General features: G+C 63.7%; 1 gene segment (V, D, J or C); it reads left to right on the top strand.

Moving 5' to 3' along the window:
- LOC123378954 overlaps positions 1 to 16087 on the top strand; it is a 31466-nt gene extending 15379 nt beyond the window's left edge. Inside the window, 6 exon segments of the C gene segment in view lie at positions 9318 to 9608; positions 9885 to 9941; positions 10068 to 10397; positions 10506 to 10826; positions 12161 to 12291; positions 15902 to 16087. Coding sequence covers positions 9318 to 9608; positions 9885 to 9941; positions 10068 to 10397; positions 10506 to 10826; positions 12161 to 12291; positions 15902 to 15985 — 1214 coding nt within the window.
- Positions 16088 to 16514: the final 427 nt, after the last annotated feature.

The following is a 16514-nucleotide window of genomic DNA, read 5'->3' as shown; positions in this document are numbered from 1 at the left end:
CAGGTTGTGGGGTTCAAGGTCCCACCTCTGACAGGTGCAGCTAGAATGCAGGGGAGCGGGCAGGCGTCCAGGCACAGGGGCAGGTCGTGGGGTTCGGGGCCCCACCTCAGACAGTGCAGACCAGCGACGAGGCCAGGGTGCCGCGTCATGACCTTTATACAACGTATGTCGGGCCAGCCCGCAGACTGAAATCAGCCAGGTGGGGACAGAAATCGTAATGCGCTGAACGTACCAAGTAAGTGTTGTGTGTGAAGATGTTTCAGCCACGTGAGAACACACACAACGTATGTATGGAAGGGTAACATGTGTGTGCCACCTGCTCATAACATATGTATGGGTGTTAGATTACAGTACAAATGTTTTCCCTGTGAGCAGTGCGGTCAAACAGTTTGGAGATGGTCCTGGCCAATGCTGTGTGACAAAGGATGAAAACGAGCTGCTGAGACTGAAAGGACAGATGTCAAACTGTCACTAATGCAGACGACACAAGCACGTACGATGAAAAGGCAGCGGAATCCAGACAGCCCTTCGAACCAGCAAGAACAGCCGCAGGGGCTCCAAACAAACGCAGGAAGCAGTCGTGTTCCGCTGTGTCAGCAAAAACCTGCTAAGAACGCGTCATCGAAAACGAGGCACGATTCACAGCAATCCAAGGACTTTCCGAAGAAAGCAAGCCCAAGAAACGGCAACTCCGGCAACGGACCTGAAAGGGCTCCGAGTGTCTGGAGAAAACCGCCTTCGGGGGCGGGCCGGCACTGTGGATGCCACGCCACACCTGCCCGCCCTGCCCACACTGCCCCCGCACCCAGCCCTCCACCGTCAGCAGGGCCTTCCAAGGGCTGGGCGGGGGTCACCTTCCCCCTGCTCCCCCAACACACACCCGGGCACACACCCACAGTCGAGACGCAGCAGGGTCGCCTGTCTCCTGTCTGCAGGCAGGACGCAGGCAGAGGCCAGAGCGGAGCTGCCCTCGAATGAGCTTAACTGGGCTGAGTTGGGCTGAGCTGGGCTGGGCTGAGCTCAGCTGGACTGAACTGGGCTGAACTGGAATGAGCTAGCTAAGTGGGTTGGGCTCGGCTGAGTGGAGCTCAGCTGAACTTGACTTAGCTGGGCTGGGTTGAGCTGATCTGAACTGAGCTGGGCTGAACTGGGCTGGGCTGGGCTGAAACGAACTGGATTTGGCTGGGCTGGGTTGGGCTGAACTGAGTTGGATGGGGCTTAACTGGGCCGAGCTGAACTGGGCTGAACTCAGCTGAGCTGAGTGGAGCTGAGCTGAACTGGGCTAGGCTGGGTGGGCTGAACTGAACTACACTGGGCTAGGTTGAGCTGAGTTCGACTGGGCCAAACTGGTCTGATCTGGGCTGGGCTGGGCTGAGCTGGCCTGAGCTGAACTAGTCTGGGCTGAGCTGCTGGGTTGAACCAGACTAAGGTGGGCTGAGCTGGGCTGAACTGGGTTGGCTTGAGGTAAACTAAGCTGAGCTGGGCAGGCTGAGCTGGGCTGGACTGAATTGGGCTGAGCTGGGCAAGACTATGCTGAACTAGGCTGAACTGGGCTGAATTGGGATGGGCTGTGCTGGGCTGAGCCGAATAGGGCTGAGTTTGGTTGGGCTGAACTGGGCTAAACTCAGTTAGGATGGGCTGAGCTGGGCTGAACTGGGATTAGCTGGGCTTGGTTGGGCTGAGCTGGGCTGAGCTGGGCTGAGCTAGACTGAGCTGGGCCGGCTTGAGCTAACCTAGGCTGAGCTCGGCAGGCTGAGCTGGGCTGGCCTGAATTGTGCTGAGTGGGGCTGAGCTGGGCTAAGCTGAGCTGAGCTGAGCTGAGCTGGGCTGGGCTGAGTTGAACTGGTCTGAGGTGGACCAGGATGGACTGAGCCACGTTTGTTGTGTACGCTGAGCCAATGTGAACTGATTGCAGCCGAGTAAAGTCCGGAGTTCACAGTAAGGTCCACCCCTAGTAGAGTTCTGTGAGCCTGCACCCTGTCCGCGGTGCTGCCCCGGTCAGCCTGCTGTTCAGGCTGCTGTCCTCCCGTTTCCCCCACTACCGTTTCCTACAGAAGAATCGCCCGGCCCGAAGATCCCCTCCGCCCCACCTATTCCTTCCTCCCTCCCCCCAAACGCCCGGCAACCGCTGACCTTCGCACCGTCACACTACATGTGCTGTCCCCCACATCACGCAGCGCCGATGGTACAGCGTGTAGCCTTCTCCAGCTGGCTCCCTCCCCTCAGGGCACACGGGCCGGCACGCGGCCCACATGTGCCCACGGGGCGCTGACTATAGGGCTTCTCGGCACGAACAGACCTTCCGGTGGCCCTGCCACGAGGAGGGCAGGTGTGTGTGCTGGCCTGGCAGCCCGAGCCCTCCTCCGCCTTCTGTAAGAAAGATATCATGTCATCCAAGGTCACTTTGCTTGAAAGAGCCACCCCCGGCGGGGGGAGACGGTCCGCACCATCCAGGTGAGGGTACTACACAACTACCTCATATGCCTGCACAAAATATTACATATACACAGTAAACATCTGCAGGTACCCGGAAGCAGGTGCCCATAAGGGGAGGGGAGGGGTTGCTGAGACGCTGTGGCAACAAGTCAGGCTGGAATGAGCCAGGCCCCGGGCCAGGCTGGTGTCTCACGGCTGCCCTGGACGACCACCACCGCAGGCTCTGACGCCGCGGGTCGGGGAGAGGCCCCTGGAAGGGACATCCGTGAACACCTCCAAAGCATCTCTTTGTTCTTGTAACCACAGGGTGAATGTTTCTGAAAGCCAAACCCAGAGTTCAGCATGATGGTTGAAAAGCGTCAACACTAGGTAATTTCATCGCCTCACCAACTTTTCTGTGAAAGGATTATTCTGGAAAGGACGGGCCTTGCAAACCTAGGCTGGGACAGGTGTGTGGTCTCCGACAAAACCCAGTGCCTGACGGCCCACATCCCACTGCCACGCCCTCGGCAGCCAAGGCAGCCCTCCCCCACACTGATCCGGCACAGCAGGTGCCCCAGAGCCCCGTGATGACCCCACGAGGGACAGCGACCCGGCACCACGCCAGGGGCACTGCATGGGGACCAGGGGAGGGAATTAGCTGTCCAAGGGAAGTACGATGTGCCACTTTGTCTTGCCAAAACCCTGCCTTTAGAGGTGCCTGGGGCCCCATGTCCCTAACGCACGGTAGCCGGGACACCCTCGAGGGTTTTGCCAAACTCATCGGTTCCCGTGATCTGACCAGAGTTGTGTAGATGGATGTGCTTCTTGAGCAACCAGGGGCCCACAGTGTGCAGAGGACCCTAACTGCCGGGCACCGCGAGAGGGGGCCGGGCTGCGGGAGCCCGGAGTGTGGGGTGCACACTCCCTTCACCGAGGCTGTGACCGATGGCATTTGCAAAGTGGCCACTGCAGTGTTTCCAGGACCACGGGCTCCTCCATCACCTTGCCCTGCCCCATGCAGGGGGCGGGGTCTGCTCCCCTCCCCAGAAGCCCAAGGGTCTCTGTGAACTCCGTGGGGATGGGGGCACAGAAGAGCCATTGCTGGATTCCTAAGATCAGGACCTAAGGAGACGTGGCTTCTCGTGGGAGTCAGGCCCTGGGCCCAGTGCAGCCGTCCAGCTACGGCCAAGGTGCCATTCTGGGGAGCCTCGGGGACCAAGCGGGCCGGACCCACCCAGCCAAGGCCCCAGACCCCAGGAGGAGCCCAGAGCCCTCGCTCACATGGAGGTGAGCAGGGCAGAGAGCCTCGCACCACAGGCCGAGGGCTCCAGGCACACCCACAGCCCAGCAGGCCCGGATTGGGACTTGGACGTGGTGCGGAGGCGTTCCCATCGAGGCCTAACACCGCAGGAAGTGGCAGCCTGGGGTGCACTCTGTGGTTGTCCAAACACAGGGGCTGAGGGGTCACGGTCCCCTTGCACGGGCAGCACAGGGACCACACAGGGTCTCTCAGCTGCAGGGACATTTTCAGGTCCGGTGACCACCACGAACTCTGTCCCTGCACATCAGGCTTCTGTCTGTCCTCTAGGGTAGTAGCTTCCCTCTGACCATGGGCAGAAGACCGTGACCGTGGCTGAAGCCAGAGGAAGACAGCGTCCCACCAGGGAGGCCACACTGCTGAGTGGACGGGACAAGGCCCAGGGCGGGGCCTCAGGCTATGGGTGGGTCAACCTGTGCCCACACCATGCGCCCAGGTGAGAGTGGGGTTCCTGTGCCCTCTTTTGGGACCCCTGCCACCCCCCACAGCCCACCCCCGCACACTCAGGCCCTTGAGACAGAAAGTACCCAGAAGAAAAGGGAACTTCAGGAAGCGTGTCGCTGAGCCACCTAGTTTCAATCCTGTTCTTAGTCTTCCCACGGCTGCCTGGGGGCTAGGAAGGGGGCTATGGGCACAGAGCTCAGCCACAAGGAGCCACATGTGCCTGGGGCAGAGCGAGGAGGGCCGAGGTGCTGGGGCCAGCCTTCCGTCGCCCCAGCCCTTGGTGAGTAGGCTCCGCACGGAGAGAGGGCGGCGTGGGGGCAGCAGAAGCAGCTCAGGAGCCAAGGAGAGACGGGGCCCCACGGACGGGCCGGAGCAGCCAGCATGGGGGACACAGGCTGCCTGGGGGCCAGGGCACCGGCCAGGGCAGGGACGAGGGAGGCATGGGCAGGAGCGCCCACGCCAACATTGCTGGACGCACCGGACGTGGCAAGTGGGCCTTCAAGGAACATGATGGCCATGGTGGGCCTGAGGCCTGCCCTTTGCCATCTGTGCTGGGAGCCCAGGGCTGGGCTGGACTGAGCTATTGCACGACCAAGGCCGACATGGACAGAAAGGCCTAAGGTGAGGGCACAGGGAGAGGCCGGCCCAGCACAGGGGAAGAAGAGGACCCCAGATGGCCCGAGGGTCCTGTCCAGGACACTGGGGCTGGCTCTGGCCCCAGGCCAGGGTCAGAGGTGCTGGCCATGGGGTCCTGGACTGCAGCACATGAGCAGGGCCAGAGCACGAGGGGCTGGCAGGGGCTCCCGTGTGCTCAGAACCCAGACAGTAGCACAGGGGCAGACGGTCAGGAGCCAAACCTGGGCTAAGGAGTCTAGGATGGGCAGCTGAGACCGGGGCAGCCCTAAGAACACACAGTGGTAGCGGGCTGAGCTCGCCTGTGGGGGACAAGTCATGGGGCAGCAAGGGCAGAAAGCAGCTGTAGTCCATTAGCTCCAAAGACCAGCGGTGGAGTTTGTGTAGGTGAGCAGGGGAAGGGGGAGAGCAGAAGGGGCAGGGGGAGAGCAGGAGGGACAGGGGGCTGCCCCAGGAGCTCCAGGGAGAACACAAAACTTGTACAGGGAGCAGGGGCAGGGGGCAAGGCAGGAGGGGCAGGGGAGAGCAGGAGAGGCAGGGAGAGAGCAAGAGGGGCAGGGGGAGATTAGGAGAGGAAGGGGGAGAGCAGGATGGGCAAGGGGAGAGGAGAGAACACACAGAGCTTGTCAGGTGAACAGGGGCAGGAGGCAGGGCAAGAGTGGCAGGGGGAGAGCAGGAGAGGTAGGGCTACCCCCAGGAGATCAGGGGACCAGGCAGAGCTTGTGAGGATGAGTAGGGGTTGGGAGAGAAGGAGGAGCAGGGGAGAGCAAGAGGGGCAGGGGAAGAACAGGAGGGGCAGGGGAGAGCAGGAGGGTAGGGGCAGGGCAGGAGGGGCTGGGGGAAGGACAGGAGAGTCAGGACTCCCCCAGGAGCTTAGGGGAGCCAGCAGAGCTTCTGCCAGTGAGCAGGGTTCCTGGGAGGGCAGCAGGGGCAGGGGGAGAGCAAGAGGGGTAGGGCTGTCCCAGGAGCTCCCTGGGAGACACAGAGCTGGTACAGGTGAGCGGGGGCAGGGGGCAGGGCAGGAGGAGCAGGGTAGAGGGCAAGAGAGGCAGGACTGCCCCAGAGGCTCAGGGAGCAGGCAGAGCTTGTGAGGGTAAGCAGGTGCAGGGGAGGGGCAGGAGATGCAGGGGGTTGCCTCAGGAACTCCCAGGGAGCACACAGAGCTGTACAGGTGAGCAGGGGCAGGGGGCAGGACAGAAGGGGCAGGGGGAGGGCAGGAGGGCAGGAGCGAGGGCAGGATGGGCAGTGTTGTCCCCGGAGCTCCCAGGGAGCACACAGAACTGGTACAGGTGAGCAGAGGCAGGGGAAGGACAGCAGGGGCAGGGGGAGAGCAGAAGGGTCAGACAGCTGCCACAGGAGCTCCAGGGAGCACACAGAGCTGGTACAGGTGAGCAGAGGCAGGGGGCAAGGCAGGAGGGGCAGGGCGGAGGGCAGGAGAGGCAAGGTTGCCCCAGGAGCTCAGGGGAGCAGGCAGAGCTTGTGAGGGTGAGCAGGGCCAGGGAGAGGGCAGGAGGGGCAGGGGGACGTCATGAGAGGCAGGGGGAGAACGGAAGAGGCAGGGGAAGAATAGGAGGGACAGGGGGCTGCCCCAGGACCTCCCAGGCAGCACACAAAGCTGGCATAGGGAGCAGAGGCAGGGGGCAGGGTAGGAGGGGCAGGGGGGAGAACAGAGGGGCAGGAGGAGAGCAGGAGGGGTTGAGAGAGAGCAGGAGGAGCAAGGGGAGAGCAGGAGGGACAGGGTTGCCCCAGGAGTTCCCAGGGAGCAGACAGACGTGGTACAGGTGCGCAGGGGCAGGGGGCAGGGCAAGAGGGGCAGGGGGAGAGCAGGAGAGGCAGGGCTGCACCAGGAGCTCAGGGGAGCAGGCAGAGCTTGTGAGGATGAGCAGGGGGTTAGGAAGGCAGGAGGGGCAGAGGGAGAACAAGAGGGGCAGGGCTGCCCCAGGAGCTCCCAGGGAGCACACAGAGTCAGTACAGGAGAGCAGGGGCAGGGGCAGGGCAGGAGGGGCAGGTGGAGGGCAGGAGGGGCAGGATTGCCCCAGGAGCTCAGGGAGCAGGCAGAGCATGTGAGGGTGAGCAGGGGTTGGGAGGGAAGGAGGAGCAGGGAGAGAGCAAGAGGGGCATGGAGAGGGCAAAAGGGGAAGAGGGAGGACAAGAGGAGCTGGACAGTGGGCAGGAGGGGCAGGGGGAAGGCAGGAGGGGCACGGGGAGAGAAAGACATGAAGGGCTGCCCCAGGAACTCCCTGGGAGCACACAGAGCTGCTACAGGTGAGTAGGGGCAGGGGGCAGGGCAAGAAGGGCAGGGGGGAGGGCAGGAGAGGCAGGGCTGCACCACAAGCTCAGGGGAGCAGGCAGAGCTTGTGAGGGTGAGCAGAGGCAGGGGGGACAGCAAGAGGGACAGGGGCTGCTGTGGGGCAGGTTTGCTTCAGACAAGCTGTAGGCAGGAGGACACAGTGACCCTGGACTGTCCCCAGGGACCTGAGCTGAGAGAGCTTCTTGCAGCAGGCAGGGTTCTGGTGAGGTCTGGAGTCTGCAGGGGCTTGGGGGTGGGAGTTCTGGCCAGGAGGTGCTGAGGGCTGCAGGGCAGGGGAGGTTAGGAGTGCTGCAGGGCAGGGGGAGCTGAGGCCTGAACTGGCAGGACCAGGTCTCAGACATGCAGAGGCAAGAAGCTAGAAGGATCCAAGGCCTGGGCTCAGCATGAGGGGCCAGGCAAAGGGGTGGGGGCAGGTGGAAGAGCTGCTAGAAGGAGGTGAACCTATGGGGAGCACAGACAGCTCGGAGCTACCACCAGGCCAGGAGCTCAGGGGAGCAAGAGAGCTTGTGCAGGTGAGCAGGGGCAGGGGGAAGGCAGGAGGGGCACGGCGGAGGGCAGGAGGAGCAGGGACACCCCCAGGACTTCTGGGGAGCAGGCAGGGGTTATGACAGTGAGTAGGGGGTTAGGAGGGCAGGTGGAGCAGGGGGAGGGCAAGAGGGGCAGGGAGAGGGCAGGAGAGGCAGGGCTGCACCAGGAGCTCAAGGGAGCAGGCAGAGCCTGTGAGGGTGAGCAGGGGGTTGGGAGGGCAGGAGGAGCAGGGGGAGAGCAGGAGGGGCAGGGAGAGGGCAGGAGGGGCAAGCGGAAGGCAGGAGAGGCAGGGCTGCACCAGGAGCTCAAGGGAGCAGGCAGAGCCTGTGAGGGTGAGCAGGGGGTTGGGAGGGCAGGAGGAGCAGGGGGAGAGCAGGAGGGGCAGGGAGAGGGCAGGAGGAGCAGGGATGCACCAGGAGCTCAGGGGAGCAGGCAGGGCATGTGAGGGTGAACAGGGGCAGGGGGGAAGCAGGAGGAGCAAGGCTGCCCCAGGAGCCTCAGGGGTGAAGGGCAGAGGGACTGAGCTAAGAGCAGCCCTGGACTAGGTGGGAGCTGAGCGGTACGGCACACAGAGACCACGAGGGCGCGGGCCCAGGAGAGCCTCCCTGGACACGGGAGGGCATGAGCCGCCTGAGGCCCGGTGGACAAGGTAGGGGGGAGAGGCGAGCCTGGGTAGGAAGGTCTCCGGGGCTGAAGGGACAAGGGTGGCCACAGTCTTAGGCTCAGGGGTGCTGACCCCGCTCTGGAGGCTCGTGGGGATGGGGGACAGAAGGCTGCACATGACAAAGCCAGGAGGGGTGGCTCAGGGCAGTGGACCCGGTGCAGGGAAGGGGGGAGCCTGGGAGTTTGAAGCAGGGCCGCCAGCCTAGAGTGTGGGTGGGAGGGGAGGCCAGGCAGGGCCATCAGACTTGGCAGAGGGGTCGGGTCTGGCTGGGGACGTGGGCTCTGAGGTGCTGGCACCGTGCACCAGATGACAGCCAGGGCGGGGCAAGGCTCCCACCGGCACTGAGGGGCAGGCAGGCTCAGGAAAGACCTCGGCTGAAAGAGGGCTCTGGGGACAGGGAGGAGCTGGACAGGCCCCAGGGCACGGGCACTGAGTGAGCCCAGGAAGGCCTGAGGAGGGGCTCGGGGCAGGGACGGGATCCGGCGCCCGGCGCTTTAGCTGCAGAGCTGACCCAGAAGATGTGAGGCCTGGAGGGCAGACAGCAGGCCACGACAAGGACTCCGGGCTGAGGGGCACGGGCAGCGGGTGGCAGAGGCCTGCTGTGTTCAAGAAAGGTCCCGCTGGCCCAGGGCAGATTCAGGCTGGGACGACAGGGCAGTGGGCTCAGGGCCTCAGCAGAGGCCCGTTGGGAGCAGGGGCCACCGGTCAGAGCTCAGACAGATGGCTCGCTCAGGCCGAGCACCCACAGGAAGCCCGAGTGGGGACCCAGGGGCTGGGCCCAGGAGACTCTAATCCAGCAGGAGGTCACCCAGCACCGACCAGGCCCATGGGGCCAGCACGTGCAGCCGCAGAAACACAAGGCCCTGGGGCGGCAGAGAGCTACGCCGGGCGGCTGGTCTGCAGACTTCCTGGAGGGCCACCCCAAGCCCGGGCACCTGATACCCTGCCCGGACCCTCCCAGGAGTGAGGCCCTGGTGGTCACACAGCCTCCTCTCTTGCAGCCTCCACCACGGCCCCATCGGTGTTCCCACTGGCCCCCAGCTGCGGGACCACATCTGGCGCCACCGTGGCCCTGGCCTGCCTGGTGTTGGGCTACTTCCCTGAGCCGGTGACCGTGTCCTGGAACTCCGGCGCCCTGACCAGCGGTGTGCACACCTTCCCGGCCGTCCTGCAGGCCTCGGGGCTGTACTCTCTCAGCAGCATGGTGACAGTGCCCTCCAGCAGGTGGCTCAGTGAGACCTTCACCTGCAACGTGGCCCACCCGCCCAGCAACACCAAGGTGGACAAGACCGGTAAGAGGGTGTCCACTGGGAGACAGGCCAGGTCAGCCGGTCCACCTGGACCCCGGGGCACAGGAGAGGCACCTCTGTCCCCCAAGCTCGGGGAGGAGGGCCTCTGGGCCTGGCTGCCTGGTCCAGTGTGAGCACAGGCTGCACAGCCCCACCATACTTCATCTCCACTGGCAGGCACCAGTCTGGGACGCCCCCCTGACCTGCCCTGACCTAGCCCACCCCAAGAGCTGTCCCCACCCCTGGCCCCCACTAACCTCCGGTCTGGTCTCTCTGCAGTACCCAAAACAGCGTCCACAATAGAGCCCAAATCCCGGGAAGGTCCCAAATGCCCAGGTGAGTCAGCAGGGCACCACCCTGCACACCAAGGCCATGGCCCGTATCCAGGCACTGCCTGGTGGGAGGAATGTTCAAGAGGATCCCCCCCAAATGCTGACCCCTGCATTGTGTCTCCCACACCAGTTCCTGAGATTCCTGGAGCACCGTCCGTCTTCATCTTCCCCCCAAAACCCAAGGACACCCTCTCGATTTCCCGGACGCCCGAGGTCACATGCTTGGTGGTGGACTTGGGCCCAGATGACTCCGATGTCCAGATCACATGGTTTGTGGATAACACCGAGATGCACACAGCCAAGACGAGGCCGCGTGAGGAGCAGTTCAACAGCACCTACCGTGTGGTCAGTGTCCTCCCCATCCTACACCAGGACTGGCTCAAGGGGAAGGAGTTCAAGTGCAAGGTCAACAGCAAAGCCCTCCCCTCTGCCATCGAGAGGACCATCTCCAAGGCCAAAGGTGGGCAACGGGACAGATGGGGCACAGGGAGGTCGAGTGGGGCCTGGCGGACCCAGGTCAGCCCTCCACCCTGGGAGTGACCATCTGTGCTGACCTCTGACCCCACAGGACAGCCCCACGAGCCCCAGGTGTACGTCCTGCCTCCAACCCAGGAGGAGCTCAGCAGGAACAAAGTCAGTGTGACCTGCCTGATTGAAAACTTCTACCCGCCTGACATTGCCGTCGAGTGGGAGATCACCGGACAGGCAGAGCCAGAGAACAACTACCAGACGACCCCGCCCCAGCTGGACAGCGACGGGACCTACTTCGTGTACAGCAGGCTCTCGGTGGACAAGTCCCGCTGGCAGAGTGGAAACACCTACACCTGCTCGGTGTCACACGAAGCTCTGCACAGCCACCACACACAGAAATCCCTCACCCAGTCTCCGGGTAAATGAGCAGAGCGCCCGGCCCCCCAGCAGGCCCCCGCGGGCTCTGAGCGCCCATCCCTGTGTACATCCCCCACCCCGGGCAGGCACCCTGCGTGAAATAAAGCACCCAGCACTGCCCTGGGACCTGTGACACTGTCGTGCGTCTTTCCGAGGCAGAGCTCAGGACACCCGGGCCTCTGGGAGGTGCGGGCAGGCCAGGCTCCGAGGCTCAGGGGTCACCATTCACGGGAGAGCGTGGGTCCCACCAGGGGCCGGGACCTGAGTGGGCAGGTCTGCACAGGCGGGCGAAACTCATGGCCGGAAGCCACCTGGGACAGAGAGAGGGCTTGGCCAGGGGCTACTCAAGCCCGGAGGGGGGCGACAGGGAACGGAGAAGCCCTCCAGAGCCCCTCAGGGAACGGGCGCACGGTCTTTCCCACGTCTGGACCCGCCCAAGCTGTGGGACGCTGGCCTGTCCTCTTCCGCTGCTCCCCCCGTCCCCTGGACCTCTTGACAGCTCTGAGCGGTAGCTCTGTGCCAGTGCAGTAGCCAGGCCTGACCCATGCTGTGAGGACAGGCCCTCACCCTCTCTCAGATGAGGCGGCCCCGCCTGGCTTCATCCTGCCTGGGGCCAGGCCTGTCCACTCGTGGGGACACTCACCCCGGTGTCCCAAACGGGCAGAGGCAAGCAGTCCTGAGTGCCCAGGGGAGGGACCATCCCAGACACCCACATGGACGCTGAAAACAAGCCCCTCCCACTGAGCAGGGCCACCTTCACAAACACACACACACGCACACACACACGCACACACGCACACCTGACCCACCGGGCCTCACACGGGACAATGTGCCAGGGCCCAGACCGGAACCAGGCTTGGGAACCCTCACCGTGGGCCCCAGCCTGGTCCCCACCCCCTCCCACACCCATCGGCCGCTCAGCAGCCCATCCACACGCCGACCACACTGACCAGCCCTTCTTCTCCCCAGGACACTGGGGCCCCTCCCAACACACACCAACCCCCACCCCCAGCTGGCCCCGACACTCGCACCCACTCGTTCGCTAGGGTCACTCCCTGCCACCCTCTCGACCCTTCCCTGGGCTCTGCTGACCCTCCCGCCCTCCAGGCCGGGTCCCCAGGAGAACGGGTGTGGTGGTCAGGCTGTCTTCCCCCCAGACAGCCCCAGCACAGCGCAGAGCAGAGAGGGAGCACGTCCCCACGGGCCAGGGCCAGGCCCAGGCGGGAGGATGGGGGCACCGAGGCCGGTGCCCCGAGGCTACGGAGGGCCGCGACCGTCACCCCGGGAACCACTCCTATGGGCAGGCATGGCACTGACCACTCCCTTCCTGTCCAGAGCTGCTCCTGGACGACAGCTGTGCGGAGGACCAGGACGGGGAGCTGGATGGGCTGTGGACCACCATCTCCATCTTCATCACGCTCTTCCTGCTCAGCGTGTGCTACAGCGCCACTGTCACCCTCTTCAAGGTGGGTGTCCCCGCACCTTCCCGCACTGTGGCCCGCTGTCCCAGCGCTGGGGACCCGCTGGAACCATGCCATCCCCACACTGACTCGACGCTGACCCCATGTTGCCCCCACGCTGACCCCACGCTGCCCCCACGCTGACCCCACGCTGCCCCCACCCTGACCCCACGCTGACACCACGCTGCCCGCACGCTGACTCCACGCTGCCACCACACTGACCCCACGCTGACCCCATGCTGACCGCACGCTGCCGCCACACTGACCCCACGCTGACCCCACGCTGACCCCACGCTGCCCCGACTCTGACCCCGTGCTGACCCTACACTGCCCCCAGGCTACCCCCAGACTGACCCCACGCTGACCCCAGACTGACTCGACACTGACCCCATGTTGCCCCCACACTGCCCCCAGGCTACCCCCACACTGACCCCACGCAGACCCCACCCTGCCCCCACGCTGCCCCCACACTGGTGACCCACTTGAACCACGCTATCCCCACACTGACCAGACGCTGACCTCGTGCTGCCCCCACACTGACCCCACCATGACCCCACGCTGTCCCCACTGCAACTCAATGCTGTCCCCACACGGACCCCATGCTCTCCTAACCGTGACCTGATACTGACCCACGCTGACCCCATGCTGCAATCCCACTGTCACCATGCTGTCCTCACGCTGTTCCCACACTGACTCCCACGCCATCCCCATGCTATCCCCGAAAGGAACTCATGCTTATCCCATGCTGTGGACCCACTGTCACCATGCTGTCCCCATGCTGTTCCCACGCTGACCCCTCGCTGACCCCACCGTGACCCCATGCTGACCCCATGCTGTGGACCTACTGTTACCATGCTGTTTCCTCTGTGACCTCACACTGACCCCATGCTGTCCTGCCTGTGACCCCCATGCTGACCCCAGCCTGTCCCCATACTATTCCCATGCTGTCCCCGCAATGACCCCAGGCTGTCCCCACACTGACACTACACTGTCCCCACACTAACCCCACGCTATCCCCACGCTGACCCCATGCTGCCCCCACACTGACCCCATACTGTGGACCCACTGTCAACATGCTGTCTCCCCTGTCACCCCATACTGACCCAATGATGTGGACCCACTCTCACCATGCTGACCCCACTGTGACCCCATACTTTCCCCATGCTGTCCCCATGCTATTCCCTAGCTGTCCCTGCAGTGACCCCATGCTGTCCCCATACTGACCCCATGCTGACCTCAACTGTCCCCACACTAACCCTATGCTGTCCCCACCGTGACCCCATACTGACACCATGCTGTGGACCCACTGTCACCATGCTGTCTCCCCTTTGATCCCACACTGAACGCATGCTATTCCCATGCAGTCCCTACACTAACCCCGTGCTGCCCCCAACTGACCCCATGCTGTCCTAACCGTGACCCAATACTGACCCCACGCTGACCACATGTTGTGGTCCCACTGTCACCATGCTGTCCCCACACTGTTCCCACACTGACTCCCACGCTATCCCCTCTCTCCCCATTCCATCCCCATGCTATCCACGAAATGACCTCATGCTGACCCCATGCTGTCCTAACCGTGACCCAATACTGACCCCACACTGACCCCACACTGAGGTCCCACTGTCACCATGCTGTCCCACGCTGTTCCCACACTGACTCCCACACCATCCCCATGCTATCCCCGAAAAGAACTCATGCTGATCCCATGCTGTGGACCCACTGTCACAATGCTGTCCCGATGCTGTTCCCACGCTGACCCCATGCTCCCTCATGCTGACCCCGTGCTGATCCCACGCTGTCCCCACCATGACCCTACACTGACCCCACACTGACCCCATGCTGTGGACCTACTGTTACCATGCCGTCTCCCCTGTGATCCCACACTGACCCCATGCTGTCCTGCCTTTGACCCCCATGCTGACCCCAGCCTGTCCCCGTGCTATTCCCATGCTGTCCCCGTAATGACCCCACGCTGTCCCCACACTGACTCCATGTTGACCTCACACTGTCCCCACACTAACCCCACATGTCCCAACCGTGACCCGATGCTGACCCCACACTGACCCCATGCTGTGGTCCCACTGTCACCATGGTATCCCCACGCTGTTCCCACACTGACCCCCACGCTCTCCCCTCTACCCCATGTCATCCCCATGCTGTCCCCGAAATGACCTCATGCTGACTCCATGCTATGGACCCACTGTCACCATGCTGTCCCCATGCTGTCCCCATGCTGTTCCCACACTGACCCCACCTTGTCCCCACAGTGACCCCATCCTGACCTCACATTGTCCCCACACTAACCCCATGGTGTCCCCACCACGACCCGATGCTGACCTCACACTGACCCTACACTGACCTATGCTGTGGACCCACTGTCCCCATCATGCTGACCCCACGCTGTCCCTACAGTGACCCCATGCAGACCCCACGCTGTGGACCCACTATCACCATGCTGCCCCCATGCTGACCCCGTGCTGATCCCACGCTGACCCCACACTGCCCCCACACTGACTCCACACTACACCAATGCTGACCCCATGCTGCCCCCATGTTGCCCCCACACTGGGGACCCACTGGAACCACGCTATCCCCACGCTGACCCGATGCTGATCTCCTCTGCCTCACACTGACCCCACCATGACCCAATGCTGCCCCCACACTGACCCCATACTGACCCCACGCTGTGGACCCACTGTCACCATGCTGTCTCCCCTATCCCCCCCACACTGACCCCACACTGTCCTGACTGTGACCCCGATGCTGACCCCACCCTGTTCCCATATTCTTCCCATGCTGTCCCCAAATGACCCCATGTTGACCCCATGCTGTGACCCACTGTCACCATGCTGACCCTTGTGACCCCACACTGACCCCATGCTGACCTCACACCGTGCCCACACTAACCCCATGCTGTCCTAACCGTGACCCAATGCTGACCCCACGCTGACCCCATGCTGTGGTCCCACTGTCACCATGCTGTCCCCACACCATTCCCACACTGACCCCCACGCTATCCCCTCTGTCCCCATGCCATCCCCTTGCTGTCCCCAAAATGACCCATGCTGACCCCCCGCTGTGGACCCACTGTCACCATGATGTCCCCATACTATTCCCACACTGACCCCACACTGTCCACACACTCACCCCATGCTGTCCCCACTGTGACCTGATGCTGACCCCACACTGACCCCAAAGTAACCTCACACTGTCCCCAACTAACCTCACCCTGTCCCCACCATGAGCCGATGCTGAACCCACACTAACCCCATGCTGATCTATACTGTTGACCCACTGTCCACATGAGACTGACCCCATGCTGACCCCACAGTGACCCAATGCTGTCCCCACACTGTCCCTACAGTGACCCCTTACAGACCCCACGCTGACCCCAAGCTGTGGACCCACTGTCACTATGCTGTCCCCATGCTGTTCCCAAACTGACTACAGGCTGTTCCCACACGGACCCCCACGCTATCCCCTCTGTCCCCTCCCAGTACCCATGCCATCCCCATAAGACTCCCACTCGCTCAAGTGGTCCCGGGGGGGGGGCCTAGAAGGGGGGCTGTCCTCGGGGGTCCCAGCCACGTCGCCTCCTGCCCTCCTGCTGCAGGTGAAGTGGATCTTCTCCTCGGTGGTGGAGCTGAAGCGCACGATCGTCCCCGACTACAGGAACATGATCGGGCAGGGGGCCTAGGGCCAGCCCTCCTGGGCGGATGTCAGCGTTGCCCCGACCCTGCACAGGATCCCGGTGCATCAGCCTGCTGCCAGGCCTGCTCTCCCGCCCTCTGACCTCGCCACCCTCTGACCTCACAGCCACCCTGGGCCTGCGCCCTCGCCCTCTGGCCCCGCGGCCCCTGTGAGCTGCATCCTGCGCCCTGACCCCCCCCCCCCGTTTGGAGAATCGCGTGGACGGCAGGTTGTGCCCCAACCTGAGCGGGTGGACGCCCGCTGGCTCCTCCACGGCGGCCGCCAGGCTACCGCTGTGGCCGCGCACGGTCAGCGGGCACGCTCATCCTGGAGGAGGCGGGCGGCTGGCGATCCCAGTGTCTGTCTGGCAGGGACCGGCCTCTGTGCGAACCCCGTCCAGGCCAGGCTCCAGGACGCAGGGTTTCCCCAGAGCAGCCACGTCGGCCCAGATCCTGAGGAAGCTTCCGACGTGTCACTAACGGTCAGTCAGATCTTCTGCGCCGGAGGAGACCGCGCAGACAAGGGCCTGGGCCTGT

This window comes from Felis catus, chromosome B3 (genome assembly GCF_018350175.1).
Source record: "Felis catus isolate Fca126 chromosome B3, F.catus_Fca126_mat1.0, whole genome shotgun sequence".
Lineage (NCBI taxonomy): Eukaryota > Metazoa > Chordata > Mammalia > Carnivora > Felidae > Felis > Felis catus.
This window is presented reverse-complemented; position numbering and strand designations above follow the sequence as displayed.